This window comes from Anarrhichthys ocellatus, unplaced genomic scaffold (genome assembly GCF_004355925.1).
Source record: "Anarrhichthys ocellatus isolate YVR2014 unplaced genomic scaffold, GSC_Weel_1.0 scaffold9, whole genome shotgun sequence".
Taxonomy (NCBI): domain Eukaryota; kingdom Metazoa; phylum Chordata; class Actinopteri; order Perciformes; family Anarhichadidae; genus Anarrhichthys; species Anarrhichthys ocellatus.
In genome coordinates, this window is record NW_022280039.1 from 2877939 (window position 1) to 2896873 (window position 18935).

At 41.5% G+C, this 18935-nt stretch overlaps 3 protein-coding genes across 9 annotated transcripts; 2 read left to right on the top strand and 1 right to left on the bottom strand.

Annotated features, from left to right (window-relative positions):
* Window positions 1–521: 521 nt before the first annotated feature.
* prkg1l (protein kinase cGMP-dependent 1, like) lies at window positions 522–8973 on the bottom strand. Of its 4 annotated transcripts, XM_031849076.1 has the most exons (20): window positions 8717–8971; window positions 7683–7900; window positions 7470–7593; window positions 7183–7349; window positions 6477–6590; window positions 4874–4979; window positions 4589–4652; window positions 4208–4285; window positions 3951–4045; window positions 3753–3818; window positions 3001–3078; window positions 2803–2899; window positions 2550–2689; window positions 2373–2462; window positions 2018–2159; window positions 1761–1924; window positions 1543–1665; window positions 1151–1213; window positions 989–1055; window positions 522–883 (listed from the first exon to the last, which is right to left on the bottom strand). In XM_031849076.1, the coding sequence occupies exons 1-20, from the start codon at window positions 8719–8721 to the stop codon at window positions 800–802; spliced, it is 2085 nt and encodes a 694-aa protein (XP_031704936.1). In that variant the 5' UTR covers window positions 8722–8971; the 3' UTR covers window positions 522–799. The 4 variants fall into 4 exon arrangements, with proteins under 4 accessions (XP_031704936.1, XP_031704937.1, XP_031704938.1 ...); XM_031849077.1 differs by lacking the exon at window positions 3753–3818; XM_031849078.1 differs by lacking the exon at window positions 989–1055 and having other exon boundaries at window positions 811–883; window positions 8717–8973.
* Window positions 8974–9491: 518 nt separating this feature from the next.
* ubl4a (ubiquitin like 4A) lies at window positions 9492–12980 on the top strand. Its single transcript, XM_031849084.1, has 4 exons — window positions 9492–9766; window positions 10798–10903; window positions 10998–11230; window positions 12331–12980. Exons 1-4 carry the CDS (start codon window positions 9719–9721, stop codon window positions 12436–12438), a joined length of 495 nt encoding a protein of 164 aa, XP_031704944.1. The 5' UTR covers window positions 9492–9718; the 3' UTR covers window positions 12439–12980.
* Window positions 12981–13031: 51 nt separating this feature from the next.
* LOC116384435 (dynamin-1-like protein) lies at window positions 13032–18922 on the top strand. Of its 4 annotated transcripts, none has more exons than XM_031849082.1 (18): window positions 13032–13335; window positions 13874–14000; window positions 14206–14347; window positions 14581–14619; window positions 14842–14888; window positions 14989–15060; window positions 15158–15244; window positions 15381–15543; window positions 15987–16107; window positions 16261–16599; window positions 16989–17109; window positions 17234–17389; window positions 17495–17584; window positions 17688–17759; window positions 17991–18107; window positions 18200–18309; window positions 18429–18588; window positions 18725–18922. In XM_031849082.1, the coding sequence occupies exons 2-18, from the start codon at window positions 13899–13901 to the stop codon at window positions 18779–18781; spliced, it is 1995 nt and encodes a 664-aa protein (XP_031704942.1). In that variant the 5' UTR covers window positions 13032–13335; window positions 13874–13898; the 3' UTR covers window positions 18782–18922. The 4 variants fall into 4 exon arrangements, with proteins under 4 accessions (XP_031704942.1, XP_031704940.1, XP_031704943.1 ...); XM_031849080.1 differs by having other exon boundaries at window positions 13033–13335; window positions 17688–17786; XM_031849081.1 differs by lacking the exon at window positions 13032–13335 and adding an exon at window positions 13347–13773 and having other exon boundaries at window positions 17688–17786.
* The last annotated feature ends 13 nt before the right edge of the window (window positions 18923–18935 follow it).

The following is an 18935-nucleotide window of genomic DNA, read 5'->3' on the forward strand; positions in this document are numbered from 1 at the left end:
AACATTATATCCTAAGGTCATGGCAAAAAAGGAAATCGGAGAAGGATAATGCGAAAATTAGAAAGTTAACACATGTTACTGAGAATGCTAACAGAGGATTTTACAAGGAATGAAAAATGAAATTGCAAAATATCCTTTTTTGTTTTTCTTATTTTTCATTTCTCATTTACTATTAGATATTTTTGTTACACAATCAATCAACTACAGGTGACCTGTCAGTTAAGCATATTTTGCTCCACTGTATATTTCGGCCTAATCTAATCATGTCAGTATATCACTCTTGCCATTTTTCAACCTATTCAACAATTTTTATAATTTAATTCAGTTACTTTATTTTGAAGTTTAAAATCACACAACTTCCTGTATTTATCTTTCTAGCTGTCTGTAGCGTTGACGCTTCTCTGCCGACTCTGACGTCACTTCTTAATTGTATTCAGGCCTTTCGGGGGAAGATCATATAATGACAGAGTTGTAGAAAAAAGGGAAACTCATCGTGAGATTAAAGAGGAAAGAAAAGACGGTTTGGTCCAGCCTGTTTATTTATTAGGCCTACATTCAACAGCAGAGGCATCACTGAACTCACATGTTTATAAATCTATAGGGGTTGTACATCAAAAACATTCTGAGCTCAACACAATAGGCAGCATGGTTCATTTATCAAACTATATGTGCACTTACGGATAGTGACTGAAAATATAATTCATTTATGATTGGAGTAATACTGAGGGCAATGAATCATTTATGAGGACTGAACCTGAAAGTGATGAAGTATTAACAGGTTGTTGTTTTTTTTGCTCCATCAGAAATCATCCCAGTTTGTACTCAGCTCCACTGAGCCCTCAGTGTAATGACCACATGTACTGGTGTCCAGAGCATCCTTCACCTGAAAGACAGTGTAACAAGGTAAACAATGAGAAAATAGATCTGATCACTGCAACAAGAGTTATCACAAAACAGATAACAATAAGCCAAACTGAAGGTGTCTTACTTTGGGAATAACTGGAGGGTTTAATGTGCCTTTACAGAGTCCGTTCCAGTTTAATCCTTCAAACCATCTGAATTAAAAAACGGAGCATCACAACCTATAAAACCATGTTTCCGAGCACTGGCCTCTGTGATTTCCTCCAGGCTAATAAATCTGTAGTCTTACTTGTGCTTCTGAATGTCCTTGGCCCCATTTCTCTGACTGCCCAGTCTCTCCGAGGGATTGGTCCTTGGCGATGGAAAGCAAACAAGAACACACAAATAAATAAACTATGAATTAATACTCAGATTCTGTCCTTTGAGAGGGGATGTTACACCACAGGTCGTGTGGTGTAACATCCCCACGTTGTAACATCCCCACATCACCTGCGTTGTTTCTTAATTTGCTTCTATCTGTTTGTGTGTGGGGGCGCTGGAAGAGGGGATAATGGGCCTATAACATACACAATGGTGGGATGGAGGGAGGTTTTAGTATTTTTCTGAAAAAGCACTATAAAATAACTGTCATTAGCTTTCACATCATAACTCATGGTGTCTAGCGGGGCACATTTACAACACCTGCACAGTTTCTTTATGAGACTGGAGGCACTTTTGCTGATGGTTTTTGGAAAGTCGATCTGATCGATACCACGAATGGTTGCAGTGAGAATCTTTATCGGGTCAGTGTTGCTGAACGGGAGCCTGGAGAGGGAAACAAGAGCCTGTCACCATCACATCAATCTACAGCTGGAGAAATGAGCTTAACAAACAGGGCTGCATACAACTGTGAAACGTACCCACCACTCAGAAGTTCAAACACAAAAATGCCCAGTGACCAGAAGTCCGCAGATACACTGTGGCCTTTGTTCAAGACGATTTCAGGTGCCATGTAGCCCGGTGTACCGCAGAACGTCCAGGTTTTCTTACCCATCTCCACCTTCTTTAGACACCTGGAACCAATCTATAAAAAGAGGATATGAGTTCACCTACAGTAAAACCCAGAATACTATGATGTCATACTGAAAATCTGAATTTAAGTTTGCAATTGTAGTACCAGTTTGGCATAACCATGCTCATCCACAACAACATTTTCCGGCTTGACATCTCTATAGATGACACCTCGACAGTGAAGAAAGCTCAAGGCCTCAACGGCACAAGCCGTGTAGAATCTGGTGCTGCATTCGTCCAAACATCCCCTGAAACAGAGCAGTATGCAGAAGTGCTGGTTTAAGCACGCAGCGAACAAAACAAATGTGTGATGTAGACAGATGTAAGACATCAAATCCTGCTCAGTCTTAAAATTGCATTGTGATGAAAGCTTGGCTAAAAACACAGCGGTAGGACTATAAATATTTTATCAGTATGATGACAAAAAGTGCCTTGCATCCTCTTTAGTCATAAATACTTACTTATCTTTGAGTAGACTATATAAATCCCCACCAAGACACGCTTCTGTCAAAATGTACAGGCACTCTGCGTCTCTGAAGAGTTTATGCAGCCTGTGATCAGCACAAGAACAGAAGCATGTTAACGATCATTATGTAATCAAAACAATCATGAATAGATAACTGTTGAATAACAGACACCTGGCTATGAATGGACAATGAGCCGCCATTAGGATGCGCCCTTCTCTCAGGATGTGCTCTTGTTGACCGTTGCTAAGGATCAGCTTTTTCTTAAGGACCCTCATGGCATAAAGACACTTGATGTCGCTCTTCAGTTGCACCTGACAGAGGTGGAAATCAATAGATTACATTATAGAAACATGGAATCTGGAGGAGGCAGCCGCACGGCGGATCTGTGTCATTGTGTGTGAGCTGCTATAAGATCACCCCTCACCAGGTCTATGTGACCGAACTCCCCAACTGCTAGAGTGCAGATAATCTGGAAATCACTTAAGGTGGAAGATGAGAAGAGATCAGCATCCTTGTCAGACCTGTTCACAAGCAAAACACAGATGAGCCTATGCACTGTGTATTCTATAGATGTAAATGACATGTAATGTAGAAAATAACATTGTAGCCTAATGCTCCTCACTCGATTTTGGCTTCAGGGCTTTGCTGCACCTCATGACTGCAGTCAAATACCAACCCACCAATGCCGTCCTTGAAGGTCCTGAAATACAGAAGTACATGAACATTCTCAGAATCTCTGGCTAAGCACATCAATTTATGACAAACGTGGAGTATAGCGTAGCAACTGATTCAGATACTATAGGGTTTGGCTACTGACACATACATTTTTCTTGACTTTCTTCAGAAGTCGGAGAGATATCCTTTAAAATATTTTACAGGTTTTATCCAACCACTCTTTATTTTCAGAAACTCATGAGAGGCAGTGATGTACGTTGCACCTTTTTGTGGAGAGCTCGGCGAAACGCTGGTACATTTATTTAGGTCTTGCCCCAAACTGCTGTCGAGTAAGTTGTCACGATTTATTTCTGATCGTATCGACCCTCCCTTGATATTACTTTGGAAAAATGTATTGTTTCGATTAATCAAATATAACTGAGATCTCTGTCTGCAGTATTATTTGATTATTTTCTCTATATCTGAACAAGAAAAGTTGTCAAAACATATAACTGGAAGCTTTACAAGATATTTATTTGACTTTTGTACATTGCTTTTTTTTATTACAACCTTTGGTCCCTCTGGCTGTAAGTTGTATACACAAGGTGCTGTAAACTGGTTGTATAATTGTCTCAATAAAGTCGGTAAAGAATATAAATAATAATAATCAGTTACTGCTGTCTATGCAGGGAATTTTATTAAGACAAAATATTGACTTACTCCCTGTCTATGACCAAGCATGAAACTTCACCAGCAGCAATAACATTCACAGTCCGAACATCCTCTCTAAAGACAGAGTGAAGATCATAATGTTACTAACGCAAAATAAATCATTGATATTATGTTGGCACAAATGTCAGTTTTCACTCCTGTCCCCTCTGCATAATGTCCTCTGAAAGTGCATTCATCTCTCCTTACCCCCACAGAGCTTTCTCTCCAAACCACTGTCTCTCAGAGAGCTTAGAAAGAACAACCTGCTCTTCATGGTCTGGCTTATTCTCTGTCACTTTCACCTGGCAAGCACAAAAGAGAGGCAGAAAGCGCCAAAGTCAATTATCACCATTATAATACAATTCCTAAAGCTGCGCTGACATTTTGTCCTCCACAGTCTAAATCTTTTTCTCTCCCAAAGCCTCATCTCATCTGTGCGGCAGGCAGAGAGCATGCAACTTTACCTGGCCTTTGCTAATGATGTAAAAGGTGTCTCCTGTGGCCCCTTGTCGAATGATATAGTCACCTTCAGTGTAGTGTGTCTGTGGAACATAAATGACAGAGGAAAAGAGAGCTAGGAAAAGAGGACACAGTATATTACAGAAATAAAGATGAGGGCCAGTAACAATGAAGGACTCATCATGATTCTACCCCAGCACCTTCTTGTTAACTGATGCAAAACAAAGACAGCCGAAAAAAAATAAATAATTGGGGCCTCGTCTGTAAAATATCATGTTTACACGCGTTCCGTCTGTGTGCATACAAAATCAGTTGGATTCTGTTTGAGCAACGAGTGACGGTTACACAAAGCTCCGTGCTTCAGACTTTAAGAACTTAATCTGTACCTCCTCCATGAGATCAGACATGTTCATGATGACATCCTCTGGCAAAGACTGGAGGAAGGGAACGCTGCAGACACAATGAAAGGGTTGAAAAGGGTTTCATTTTCTCCCCCCAGAAACATTTCATAGGAATGTTGATATTTCGGTCAGTGTTAAAGGCTTAATTGCAGCATCGTGGCAACTGACAAACAACATGACCCTGGTGATGTTGTGCTGAAGATACCAGAATACAAAGCAGCTTTCCGGGCATGCTCTGTGTCAAATGAAGTGTATCGGTCTGATGTTCACCTGATAAGCAGCTCCATTGAATGAGAAAGGCTGTTGAGACCACTCTGCATAAGAATAGTCTGGTAGCTCTTGCGGTCAATAACCCACAGCTTGCTGTCCGTTTGAGCTGCAGTTCAAAAGACAGAGGAACTGATCAAGGTTGTGACGGTGACACTGGAGCTCAGGTGGAAACACAATCAAGAAGCAAGTATTAAAACAGCTCTCAAAGACGTGTGTAGTTTGCGATGGATGTGGATTGAATGCAGGATCAGCTACAGCCTGAAGAGCAGACAGTAAGAAGGCCAGGACTCTATCAGAAATACTCATCATGTAGAGTAAAAAGAAATGGAAGTGCTTTCTTTTCGGGACTTTTAATATAAGTCTAATCTGATTTCCTTAACTTGTATCACTCTTTCTTTATATATGAGCTTTAAAGAGGGTGTTTTAAATTAATAATGACCCATATTGATTGGTTCACTGAAGCTTCCTGCAAACGGGATAGACGTTATCTCCTCTATTCCGTGGCATATGACACTTAATTCAGGGCTATTGCTTTATTTGGATCTGAATGCTGTGCAAGATGTTTTTAAGAAGCAAAACATTTCTCTCAATAGAGGATTTTTCTGACATTTTCTGCAATATATAATTTGCTGCCACTTCTTTGATCTAATGATGAAGCCCCCATTTTCACCTGGACCTTTATCACTGTCACAATGAAAGAGACCACATGAGCAAAACACTATTGATGGTCTCAGATGGCACCAATGAAAAAAAAAGAAGCAATTTCAGGTCAGACAGGAGATAAATACAGTGGGCCCTGAGTGGATCAGAGGTAACAGCTGACAGAAATGGACATGGTGAAACGACAACAGACCACCTACGTGAGCTGAGCATTGTTACTGGAGAGCAGATATATAGTAACAGCTGTTAATTGGAAAGGCTGACTGCTCGCAGGACAAAGAAAGCAGTACAAAAAGGGAATGAGATGCTTACGGACCAAACGAGGTAATTGTGAGTTTTTCTCAGGTCAGACAAAGTTGTCTCACAGACTCAGAGGCTGGGAGGAAAAATGACAGCACTCTTCCTATTTTCTAAATATATATTCTTGCATCAATATATATATATTCTTACATCAGAAATGTATGTATGTATGTGTGTGTGTGTGTATGTATATATGTATATATGTATATATATATATATATATATATATATATATACACACACACATATATATACTGTATACATATATATGCTCCAACCATGAGACAAAAACTATTTGTCGTATTTGTAACGGTTTGTGTGTGCATGTTGAATTGCAGGGAGGAGATGTGGGAGGGAGACTGCTGGGTTATGCAGTAAAGCAGAAAATGTTCTAATTCCCCACATCTCTGAGAAAAAAAACCTTTGAAGCTGTGGTGTTGTCTAAGATCTCAAAATGTCTTTGACTTTAGATTGAAAAGACGTCTGTCCTAGACGTCTTAGACCACTGGCAGAAAAACGTCTGCTAGTGATATTCTCTCAAACAAGAATTGTTTATATCCTTACCACCAGTGTTTTTTGTTGCGACAGATCTCCATCGACATATGAATGCAAATAAAAAACCAAGAACACAATGCTTTGATACCTGAGACAGAGTAGGTGTGGGTGCAGTTGTAGAAGAGGGCCAGCTCCCCAAACATGTCTTCTGGCTCAATTGTGAGAAGCTTAAGTCCGTCTTTTGTCAATTCTAGCTGCCCTTCTGTTAATAAACACACACTCAGTGAAGAAACAAAGCATATACATAATACCTAGAACTGTTATATGCATGTGCCAGGATGTCTGTCAGGACATCTGAGATATACTGTACAAACAACAGATATGCAATCATCCTTAAGTGGATCAAGGCCACCACCTCTCGCTGGTTAGGATAACAAGTGAAAAGCAGTGAGCAGCTCTCCATTAGCGTGACACATCACAAATGCAGCCTGAAGACAATCCAGCACTGTTAAACTCTGCAACCACCGCAGACCAGAGTCCCCTTTCTCCTTGCCTTTTGTATCAAGTTGACATTTCAACACTAAAAAAAAACATCAATACGGGTCACTCGTTATCCTAAGTGCCTCCTCTTTTCTTGCTCAAACATGCAGTTCTCCCATCGCTGTGTTTGAGTGCAGTGTCAAATAACTATCTAATTGCATTGTGAGCTAGCAGTAAGAAAATAGATATACAAAGACAAGAAAAAACTAATCATTTTATCGGACTGTTCTAAAGCACCTGTCATCTCAAGGAAATGTTATTAAAAGCCCTCGAGCATGATTAATGCTAGCAATTGAAAGAGGAAAAGGATTTACCTTCTAAAACATAAGCCTGAGCACCGTTGGCCCCCTCCTGAATGACATAACAGCCTTGATTGATGGCGGTGGGATACATACAGGCTATGATGGTTCTGATTTCTCCGTCGTCAAGGTTCTTCAACAAGTCATTCTTCAGAAATGATGACTGGATCAACTTCTGAGACCTGAGGGAACAAAGGGATAAAGGGAAAAAGTTTATCAATTCTAAGTAATGCTGAAAGCAGAAACACTGAACACTGAACAGCCTTGAACATTTGAGAGACATGTTTTCAGTGATAGCTTACTGCTGGCTTTTGTCACAGCTTCTGTGTGAAACCATGGCGAGAGTCACCGGGTCCAGAGTGAAAGGCTCGGAAATTACTGTTTTTCTACTGACTTGCTGCGAGTCCTCACTTTGAGCTGAGCAAGCTGTAGGAGTAAACACACACACACACAACAGGACAGGTTTAAGGCTCGCGCTACCTGTTGAGGCTTTAAACTATGACATTTATAAGCACCATGTTCTGTATCTGCACTGGCTGCAGAGGATCCTGGGAGGGAGACAGTGGCTCTGTAGCGATCCAGTTCTTCCTGCAGTCTCCGGATGAGTTCATCCTTTGTATCCAACTCCAACTCTAACTCATCGATTAGTGCGTCCCTCTGACGGAGCTCCTCAATCTTTAATTGCAGGGCAAATTGGAGGTCCCGAAGTGTACCCATTACCTCCAAACACCAGCTGACAAAACACAGCAAAAACACATCTCTTTTTACACACAAACGGATACATTAAGTGGGTCCAACTACACACATTTCTGTCTGATCTTGAGTTGCAGTGATTCCCCCTTTGTAGCTAATTAACTCAAAGCTAGACAAACATCTGCATCTCTTCCTGTGATTAGATCAGTATCAGTATTATTAATAATACAAACGAGGAATCAATAAGGTATAAAGGCTTTTACAGGAGAGTTTGATGTGCTTCTTAAACATATACCCATAAGTGCTTGACATAATAGATAGATAGATAGATAGATAGATAGCTGCCTATATAAATATTTGATTCAATGAAACATGTTTGATGGCAATCATTTTCAATAGGCTGAATAGTAACAAAACATGGTTAAGTATATTCCAAAGACAGTTCCCAGTGCAATAAAAAAGAAGACTATAAATATGTCTTTGCTCTATGAGCTTGCAGTACTTGATTCAAGGACACTTAACAAAAATACGAGACAAGAAAGTAGCGCTGCTATAGTTGACTAAAAGAGATAAAACAACTAAGATTAATACAAGGTCATTATAGACTCACTATTATGTCACACACACTTCGTGTCACTGCAAGATTAAAACGTGGATTGTTTTTTTCGTTTTGGGTCGCAAACGCGCTCAGAGCCATACGCCCTGATAAACAGCCTTTTAAATACACGAATGAGTTGGTAAAATGTGACAACAGCGATATATGTTTTCTGATAGATTAAACACACATGTATGATATGTCCTGACAAATATAATGCCGAGCTGTCTTCCACATCTTCCACACAAAAATATCACTTACCACATGCAGGCTGTCGTACAATGTGGAAGTCTTTCTCACTTCGTCCTGAATATGTTTGTCCCTGTTTAGCAGCAGACAGCCCATTCGACAGGTGCACAGCGTCTCTGTACCCGCCCAAGTAAAAGATGCTCCTCTCCTGCACGGGGCTGGCCAGGGCTGGGCACAGACAGCAGGCAGTCACATGACCCAGACAGTGGAGACCATTCGGGAGGCTGTAATGATAAATGCATGGATTGGATCCCAATTGGGTCAGAGGGTCTTTGGGGTATTTCCGAGCCCCGGGGGTAGGTAGGTCTCCGACAAACCGAGCGGTGAGCATCAATCATTTTATTCCCCAGATATTTTGCTTATGTGAAAGACTGTTAAAAGACTGGCTGTGTGCACTGATAAGTGGTTTTACTCTCACTCCATTGTAGGCTACCATCAAAGAGGCCTATTGAAAATATTTATTATGATGATATTTTGTAAATATGCCTAATTTGGAGAACAATTATCCGGCCCATAGCTTTGTACAACAAGACCCAAGCAAAGGCAGATGGCTTGTTTTTAATTAAAAACGGGTTACAACTTTGGATTGGTAATATTAACAATTCGTAATACCAAGTGATTAAGTGTTTTTAAAGGTTCTTCCCACTTTACATTCCTAACCCCATCTTTGTTTTCCTTCATCGTCATTCTTTTCTTTAATATTTAATTATGGTCTAATTATCTCGAGCAGAGGAAAGAATAATAACGTGTCATTTTCTCTCCCCTTTTTGGTTGAATTATCTTCCGCATGGAGCAGCCCTTCAGCCAGCCCTCCAGCCAGCCAGTGGCAGTAGTGTCACGTGAGAGAAGCAGCAGCAGCACGCGTCAGCTGTAGAAGAAGAAGATGGGCCATTGATAAGAAAAGAAACGCTGTGGCTATCTTGAGCTAACAAAGTGACGTTAACTGAATACATCTAACGCTGGTGGCGTGATTGTTAAACGTGTTGTTGTGTTTTGTTCTGGGCATCATCGAAAATGATCCTTACCGTGAAACCACTTCAAGGGAAAGAATGCAGTGTTCAGGTAGGTTAAGCAGCGCTAGCTAAGCTAACTGTTACCTCCCTACCGCTAGCTTAATGCGCAACATCAGCTGACGTTAGCCTTTATAGGTAAGCTAACGTTAGCCGCCAGTGGCGATGGTCCTGTGTCATGCTCGCTTGAGTGAAGCAAGCCCGAAAATGATGCTTCGGTTTCAACATTAGGTTGTCAAACTCCATCCAGTGTGACGTTGATTTTAATGGATCTGCTGTACATTCGCACATCGCCCGGATATGAATCGATGTTACTCTAGATGGCTTGTTAGCCACATCCTTGAGAAAGACACGTTAACGCTAACTGTAACGATTTTCTCTCCTCTGGTCCCAGTTCAGACCCAGTGGTTTAGTGGGAGCTCTATAAATCCTCATGTGGGGGTTCTTGTAGGAAAGGGAAGTCCCTAGGGAAATACTTTAATACGCAGTACTAACGTTAAGTTAACTTAAATTGTCTTCTAGACAGTCTGTGATGTAATTTGCTCACTGTAAAGCTGGCCCATAGGTCCTGCTATATGTGACATAGGGACTACTATATGATGAGTATGCTACTGCAATACTCTGAGGTATTTTGTGTAGAACAATATCATTAACTAGTCAGGGTACTGTAAAGCATTTGCTGATGTGTCTATCAATGGGGAAGTATTTCTCATACTGGACTAAATGTTGTAATCAGCAGAAGAGAAGTGGATCTAGACAAGAGACAATGCAATGTTTTTGCTCTGAAAGTTCAAAAGTACCTGACCACTAACATGCCTGTTATTGGCACTGTCTAAAGGGATAAATAGCACCACTAAAGGCCAGTGACTGTTTGTTCATTTTCTTTGGAAAGAATGTGCTAAAGTGGCCATGTATCAAGGTAGATGTGTATTTGGTACTTGTAAAGGTGAATTCCTCATTAATTGTTAGTTATACCTGAAGTTGATGGCATTTGAGGTCTCTTCAGCCTAACAGTAGGGGACAGGAGAATGCTTGCCAAATGTGTTTTAGTGTGACTACATCATCATGTTGTTGATCTACTAGGTGACTGAAAATGAGAAGGTCTCCACAGTGAAGGAACTTGTGTCAGAACGCCTCAACATACCAGCAAACCAGCAGAGGTTGCTCTATAAAGGGAAAGCACTTTCAGGTAGATTTGCCAACAGTCAAGTGTTTCATAATCTTTATGCAGAATTGTAATTGCTTGATTCAACAATCTCTCTTGTCCATCTTGTTTTCTTCAGATGAACACAGGCTGAGTGATTATTCCATTGGGCCTGAGGCTAAATTGAATCTGGTTATCCGTCCAGTGGGGGAGAGAACTGGAGCGTCAGGGACGGCTTCCAGCAGCAGCAGCAGCAGCAGCAGCAGCAGTAGCAGCAGCTCACAAGGAAAAGTGTGGCAGACTGTGTCCATTATCCTTGCTAGACACTTTAGTCCAGCAGATGCGGCGAAAGTCCATGAACAGCTTATTAAGGTATTTTAGTAGTTGTGCTACAATGCTTTGTAGTCTCAGTGGGTAGAGTGGGTCGCCCTTAAACCACAAGGTTGTCTGTTCGATCCCCGGCTCCTACTGTCCATATGTTGAAGTGTTCTACAACAAGTCACTGAATCCCAAGTCGCTCCCTAAATATGTAGGATCGGAACTTTCATGTATGTATATGACTAATGTAAAAATGTTTTAATTCTAACATGGAACAATCAAATATTGCTACTCCATTCTTATGATGATATTAGCAGTTTCTAAATTGTTGAATCAAATGGAAACTATACATATTTAAAAAAGCAGCATGAAATACCCATCCAAAGCTGCTCAACATTAGTTTAGTGAACATGTTGGATGATTTGACAGGTTTTTTTTTTCAACTGACATTTAATCTTTTGCCTTCGGTTAGTATAAATGCTTTTAAATTTAGTGTTTCGTCCTCCAAAGTCTGAAAGACACCAGTTTATCCTGTGAAGCCCTCTAAATCCTACAATCCCTTGTATGGTGGTCAATTGTTTTATAGAGCATTCACGCATGCCTGGTGAACTCATAACATTCTAAAATGATCGTCTATCACAGGAACATATTTCTAAAAAAAAAAAAAAATCAATCTAAAAGGCACTGCAAGGTCTCAATAATGAAAGCCAGGTAAAACTGCACTTTTTGTTCTTGTAAGCACAAATTGTATTGTTTTGGTTTTAATTTTGACATATATTTTTTCTCCTGTTTATTAATGTCAAAAATTCCTAGTTACATACACTGTAAGTACATAAATGCCCGTAAATGAAAGTCAGTATATGGATGTATTAAAACTTTACAAGTTGTTATCAACTATGTACTTTGAAATTGTTTCATGGTAGCTCTCTGGGGATAGACTTGAAAATCTTGCACCTACCAAATTGGTTAAAGCGTCCCGTTAATACACCATTATGTCAGTCTGGCTTCAGGTCTGCAGTACTCAAAATTAGACGATCCTTCCTATCTCATGCTTCATTAGAAATATTTCCCTACACACACAACATGGTTAAAATAGATTGGAGAATATTTAAAACTTGCTCTTTCTCAATATTTGTATTTTGTTTTTCTTCTAGGACTATGAACGTTCCCTTCGACAACTTAGTCTAGACGACATTGAGCGGTTGGCGGGGAGACTGCTTCACCCCGACGGTGACGGCATGGACACCTCCTACATGGACTAAGCCTCGCTGGAAGTTGCTTATTGTGATTGTCTTTTGAGAGGTGCTCAGTTCATGGAGGTGCATACAGTGTTTAATCATTGGCTGAGTGAAGACAGATACCAGTGACTGTTGATTATGTCAGCAATAGGGCTTTCTTATCCATGACCAAAAGACTTGGATAAGAAAACATGGCAACTTTGAATTGGTCTGGTCACTGTCATCGATGTTGCAGAAATGACACAAGACCTGATCACATAATATTTGAAAACAAAGGAATCCATTTATGCTGTTTGGTTTCACATGAGCTCTGGCTGCTACGACTCCCAGTGGACGGTAACATCTACTGGAGGTTTTTGTTAGTAATTTCTGTGTCGGGTGGTGTGTTGTGTTAACCATCCTTGAGAAGGCGATGCATGTTTTATTCTGTAACTAACTGATGTTCATTGAATGCTTTGTAAATATTGTGTTTATATATACAGACATTAAACCACAGAAAAATTACAAGCGTTAATGTTTACTGTTTTGTTGAACATTTTATGTGAATTTTAAAAAAAAAAGAAGAGAAAAAATATATATATATCTATATCTATAGATAATGTTGACTGGGAATGGTTTTTAAATCCCTTTGTAGCATTGAAAAGTATAAGTGGTTGAATATATAAATGAAAACAGACTTCTCTACAAGGACTATTTAAGGCGCACTGAGTCTTGAACGTGCCGACCAATGAGGTATCAGTTATTTTATGACCAATCAGATTGAGGGAGCGTATTGCGAGTCCCGCTTACGTGGTGAACTGACGGTTTCTTTCCTGCTAAATTTAAATAACGGTTCGGATAAAAATGAAATATATTTGACTCTCCACCAATGATGACGGACATAAACGTTGGATAAGGGCGGATAGTATTTCTTGGACATCGGTAAGGTCGTAATGGAGCATCGGTTGGTCCCTGTATGTTTGTTCCAAGCTAGCGTTAGCACAAAACTAGGTCAACCGCTTCACTTCCTGCCTCTAACCTGTTAGCGCGAGCCAGCTAACGTTAACTGATAACATCGAGCCTGTGCTGCTGCATCATGTGTTGCCATGTAGGTTAGGTCAGTGCCGGTCTGGATGATTAATTGTCCGTTTTCTGTTCTTGTGTAATCTGGGAGGACTCTGACCAGTGTTGGTCAACATGATGCTAGGGCGTTAACGTTACACCCCTCTCATCAGGACCACTGTTCCCTTTGGCAAAGCAAGACATTCTTCCCAGGGAAATAATGTAGACAGCATAGAGTTGTTGCTTTCTTGCACAGATTATAATGCAGCCAACTGCATTCTCATTTGGGCTTTTTGGAATAGCATTTTCATAGCTGGCGTTAGTATTTCATTTGAGTTTCAGTATGATTTAATGTGAACTGAGCTACTTTGCTGTCCTTTCTTTATATCCATGTTTGTTCTGTTTTTGACTTTTTTAGTAAGTGTGCCCGGTCTATTGGGAAGATGGAGACTCTAATCCCCACCATCAACCGGCTGCAGGAGGTCTTTCTCACAGTGGGTGCAGAGGTCATACAGCTGCCTCAAATAGTCGTCGTTGGATCTCAGGTCAGTCGGGGGGAAAAAACAATGAAAAGCTTAATTGTAAACTTGAACAAGTTTAAACAACTTTTAGTAAACTAAAACTTGTAAGAGTCCTGTAACACTTTCTTGTGTATGATTTGATCAGAAATTGAATATGTATTGTTGGTGTAAACACTGATATAGACTGACTGTATCAGTGCTGAATTGCTCTCATTATGTGCTGTAACAGAGCAGTGGAAAGAGCTCTGTGTTGGAGAGCCTGGTTGGACGGGATTTCTTGCCTCGAGGATCAGGAATAGTCACAAGACGACCCCTCGTGTTGCAACTTGTTAATGTGGCCCCTCTGCAGGAGAGACTAAAAACCGAAAATGGTACCTTCATATTTTAAATAAGAAGGAAGTTGTCCTTGAAAAATATCAGCATGTATATCATAGTTTGTTATATCTGTCTAGGCATAGGATCTGCTAGCAGTAGTACAGTATGTGTGGTAAGCACTTTGGCATGTTCGCTTTCACTCACTATCTGAACTGTAAGCTACTTCTTGCTGAGCCTCTCTTTGCTAACATTCAGTCTTTCTTCCTTTTCTTCTTTACTACTCTTTCAGGAAATGGGGTAAAACAAAATGCCCAATTCAGCTACCCAGGTCTCTGTATATTTGGTCTGCATGGACTTGTCTTTCTTTAGCCACTTCATTTCTTCTGTGAACTTTCTCAAACATTTAGTTTGTTTTCCGATCTTCATCTGTCGAGCATGATATCGGTCCATTTGTAATCTTTTCAGTTTGCATTATTCCTCCCCAAAGCGTAATGCTATTTGCAAACATCTGCAACATGTACTTGCGCTCACTCTTATATTGTTTGTTCAGGTGTCAAAGCTGAAGAATGGGGAACGTTCCTGCACTGCAAGAACCAGGTACATTTAACTGCGCATTTCAAATGCCGTGCTTACTGCCGTTGTCCTGTGTTATGTGCTGAGTTTAGCTGATGCATCGTTCTCACACTTTTGTTGACAGACCTTCGCAGATTTTCAGGAAATTCGTCGGGAAATTGAAGCAGAGACTGAACGCAATTCAGGTGACAACAAGGTGAGAGAAAGCATTGATAAGTCAGTGATGTCTTAAATTTAGCTTTTTTTTTACTCTGCATTCATAAATATCGCTTATTTTTGTTCATATCCTCAAGGGTATCAGTCCTGAGCCCATATATTTGAAGATTTTCTCCCCCAAAGTCCTTAATCTCACCCTGGTGGATTTACCTGGAATCACTAAGGTAAACTCAGCCACTTAAGACAGATGTTGATTTTATTTCATGTGTGCAAACATAATGGCACTATATGATAATTATCATCATATCTGCAATCTTCTGTGCTTACACTAACCCTGGCTGCTCGTTGTTTTTGCCTCAGGTTCCGGTCGGGGACCAGCCAGAGGACATTGAGGCACAAGTAGAAGAGATGATCTCGTCCTTCATCTCCAATCCCAACTGCCTCATCCTCACAGTGTCCCCTGCCAACTCTGACTTGGCCACCTCGGATGCTCTGAAATTGGCTCGTGAGGTTGATACAGATGGTAGGACATTTTATAAACAGACGCCTCTTCTCCTCAGATTTCATTTTGAATTTGCTTATTACATAACATGCCTCAAGTAGAAATGCATTTTGAATTATTAAATGTGCAGGAAGAATGTATTGTGCTTACATCATTTCAGGCTATTGGACCTGTCAGTCTTTACTGTTGAAAGCATTCTAACAGTTACAGTTGCTGTCATGATGCACTCTGAATAATAGATTGATGGATGATGTGAATCTGCTTGTAGTAATTGTCTGCTAGGTTGGCAATATGGCCTTTTAAGTGCGGGTTGTGCACTGATAATGTGCTGGCTAGGATATCTGTAGCTGGGCCCAAATGTTCCGCTGCCGGCCTCAATTCAATCCCATTAGAAACCTGTTTCCTTGTTTCCTTCCATTATGTCCTACTGTATAATCGTGTGTGTGTGTGTGTGTGTGTGTCAGGTCGTCGAACACTGCTGGTGGTCAGTAAGCTGGACCTGATGGATGCAGGGACTGATGCTCTGGAGGTCCTTCTGGGTCGAGTCATTCCAGTCAGACTTGGGATTATCGGGGTGGTTAATAGGTTTGCAGTGATCAATTCTTTATTTTTTCTTGTAGTTTAGCTGTGTATTGTTTTAAGCTTCACAATACAGCAATTTGGCAAGTTGTTGATGTCCTTATTACCCTGATCATCAGATTACTCTCCCGCTCTCTCCCCAATTGGTTATCCTCCCAGGAGCCAGCATGACATCAATACCCAGAAGAGCCTTGAGGACTCGATGAGGGATGAGCAGACTTTCCTGCAGCGCCACTACCCCTCGCTCGCCTCGCGCGCCGGCACACGCTATCTGGCCAAAACTCTCAGCAGGCTGCTCATGCATCACATCCGGGATTGCCTGCCAGAGCTCAAGACCCGTGTGACCGTGCTAAGTTCCCAGTACCAGGCACGGCTCAATGGCTATGGCCAGCCAGTAGAAGACCACAGCTCCACCCTGCTGCAGATTGTCACCAAGTTCGCCAGCGATTACTGCCACACCATTGAGGGAACGGCCAGATACATCCAGACCACAGAGCTGTGAGTCTAATCGCTTTACAGCAGCAGTATCTTCATTGAATAGCAAATGCATTTTTTTCTGATGATAGCTGCCTTTGTTTCGTGTTTCTGGGAATTTTTTTAGGTTATCATCTAAATTCATACCTTGCGTTGCTCTCCGCATTGGTTCATAATGTATATCCGGAGGGTTGTTTTCTTGTGGTAATTGTAAATTTAAGTGGTATCAGCATCTTCTGTTGGCACCCTCATCTCTACAGCTTGCTACGAGGTGATTCATTTATGTAAATATGTAGAGAGCAAATATTGACCCTCTTTGGCTGACTGCATTTAATTTTTGCGCAATTAACATAGCCGACACAGAGCACTGAGAAACAGCATTGGTATCACAGCTGAACTCATCTCTTATACAGCTGTGGGGGTGCTCGGATCTGTTACATATTCCATGAGACCTTTGGGCGCACTTTGCAGTCCATTGACCCCCTGGGAGGATTGACTGAGCTCGATATCCTCACCGCCATCCGCAATGCTACGGTGAGCTCCTCCTGACTTCCCTTCTTGTAATTATTTTAATCCAGATTCTAGTCAAGTTCTCTCGTTTGGAGGAATAGCAGGTAAATTATAGAGTGTGTGTGTATGTGTGTGATTTGCCCTCCAGGGTCCGCGGCCAGCACTTTTTGTGCCTGAGGTGTCCTTTGAGTTGTTGGTGAAGCGGCAAATTAAGCGACTGGAGGAGCCCAGTATGCGCTGTGTAGAGCTGGTTCATGAAGAGCTGCAGAGGATCATCCAGCACTGCTCCTCCTTCAGCACACAGGTTAGCCAGGTTGACGCATTTTTCATTTGATCGACTTGCTAAAACAGAGAGGAGCATTAATTATGACAGCACCATGTTGAGAAACGTTGTCTTTGTCTTTGCAAGGAGCTTCTGCGATTCCCCAAACTGCACGATTCCATTGTGGAAGTGGTGACCGGATTACTGAGAAAGCGCTTGCCGATTACTAATGAAATGGTAATCCATGGCTTAGCTAAAATGATCTTTCATACTAATTGTAATAACTAACAGCCAAGTCCTATTTACTGCCTGAGATTTATTCTGTGTTTTTTCCCATTAGGTGCACAATTTAGTATCAATAGAGCTCGCCTACATCAACACAAAACATCCAGACTTCACGGATGCAGCGCAGGTCTGTGCATCTGTCAACAGTCAGCAGGTAGTTTATCTGTCCCTTACAACAGGTACTCTCATTTAAAATGTATTCTGCTAGGGTAAACTGTAGAAGTCGAGTTCTTTAAAGCCTTAACCATTACGTCTCACATCCAAACAGTGAAGCCCCTTTTAAAGTATGTAGTGGAGTTCCAGCCTCAGCCAAAGCAGCCTTCACCCCCCCTGACTTCCTCTGATTTCTTGCTGACAGGCGGAAGCCCTTGATGGAGGAATGCGCTGGAAGAACGAGAAGGTTGCGGAAGAGAGAGTCGCGGCTGCAGGCTTTGGCAGTCCCAGCAAAGGCCGGTCCATTAACCTGCTTGACACAGTGAGTGGTGGGATTAGCAATAGAAGAAAACACTTAGCGGTGAAGACACTGCACACTGTCAACATTTTACTTTGCCTCTCTCTCTCTGCCAGGCGATGCCCGTATCACGCAAGCTGAGTGCGAAGGAGCAGAGGGACTGCGAGATTATCCAACGCCTCATCAAGTGCTACTTCCTTATTGTCCGCAAAAGCATCCAGGACAGGTTCGACTGCAACAAGTCCAGAGCATCTGAGGGGGCATTTCCCCTTTTTTCTTCTATTGTTGATCTCTGATGTTTTTAGTGATTTCCCAACTTAGTTTCTTGGGGCTGTGTGTCCGCAGTGTGCCCAAGACAGTGATGCACTTCCTGGTCAACTTTGTGAAAGAGCATCTGCAGAGTGAGCTGGTGGGTCAGCTTTACAAACAGCAACTGCTGCAGGAGCTGCTCATTGAGTCACAGGACACGGCACAGCAGCGGACCGAGGTTGCCCAAATGCTTGAGGTGAAATTGGCCGATGCTTTTGTTCTCTGAATAGGTTCTAAGCATGAAAAACACAAAGTCTTTTCTATTCCTCTTTGAGCTACCATTTTAAAGCCAGTGATTTCACTGACCTCTCTGTTTTCTTTTTCTTTCTCAGGCGCTCCAAAAAGCCAATAACATCATCTCTGAGATCCGTGAGACACATCTGTGGTAGCCAGAGGAAAAGAACAATTCCCTTGTCATAGGACAGCTTTGAGAGGATGAGAGTGTATTTGAGTTTACACACAGGGAGAGAGTGTGTGTGTGTGTGTGTGTGTGTGTGTGTGTGTGTGTGTGTGTGTGTGTGTGTGTGTGTGTGTGTGTGTGTG

Excerpts from the sequence above, each read along its gene's own strand:
- prkg1l (XM_031849076.1), bottom strand. Across the intron at positions 7,594-7,682 it reads CAGTGCAGATACAGAACATG|CTTGCTCAGCTCAAAGTGAG; the intron begins GTGCTTATAAAT and ends TTACTCCTACAG. Across the intron at positions 3,079-3,752 it reads TGCTTGGTCATAGACAGGGA|GACCTTCAAGGACGGCATTG; the intron begins GTAAGTCAATAT and ends TCTGTATTTCAG.
- ubl4a (XM_031849084.1), top strand. The coding sequence starts at position 9,719 with ATGATCCTTACCGTGAAACCACTTCAAGGGAAAGAATGCAGTGTTCAG. Across the intron at positions 10,904-10,997 it reads TAAAGGGAAAGCACTTTCAG|ATGAACACAGGCTGAGTGAT; the intron begins GTAGATTTGCCA and ends TGTTTTCTTCAG. Across the intron at positions 11,231-12,330 it reads TCCATGAACAGCTTATTAAG|GACTATGAACGTTCCCTTCG; the intron begins GTATTTTAGTAG and ends TTTTTCTTCTAG.
- LOC116384435 (XM_031849080.1), top strand. The coding sequence starts at position 13,899 with ATGGAGACTCTAATCCCCACCATCAACCGGCTGCAGGAGGTCTTTCTC. Across the intron at positions 14,348-14,580 it reads GAGACTAAAAACCGAAAATG|GAAATGGGGTAAAACAAAAT; the intron begins GTACCTTCATAT and ends CTACTCTTTCAG. Across the intron at positions 15,245-15,380 it reads ATTTACCTGGAATCACTAAG|GTTCCGGTCGGGGACCAGCC; the intron begins GTAAACTCAGCC and ends TTTTTGCCTCAG.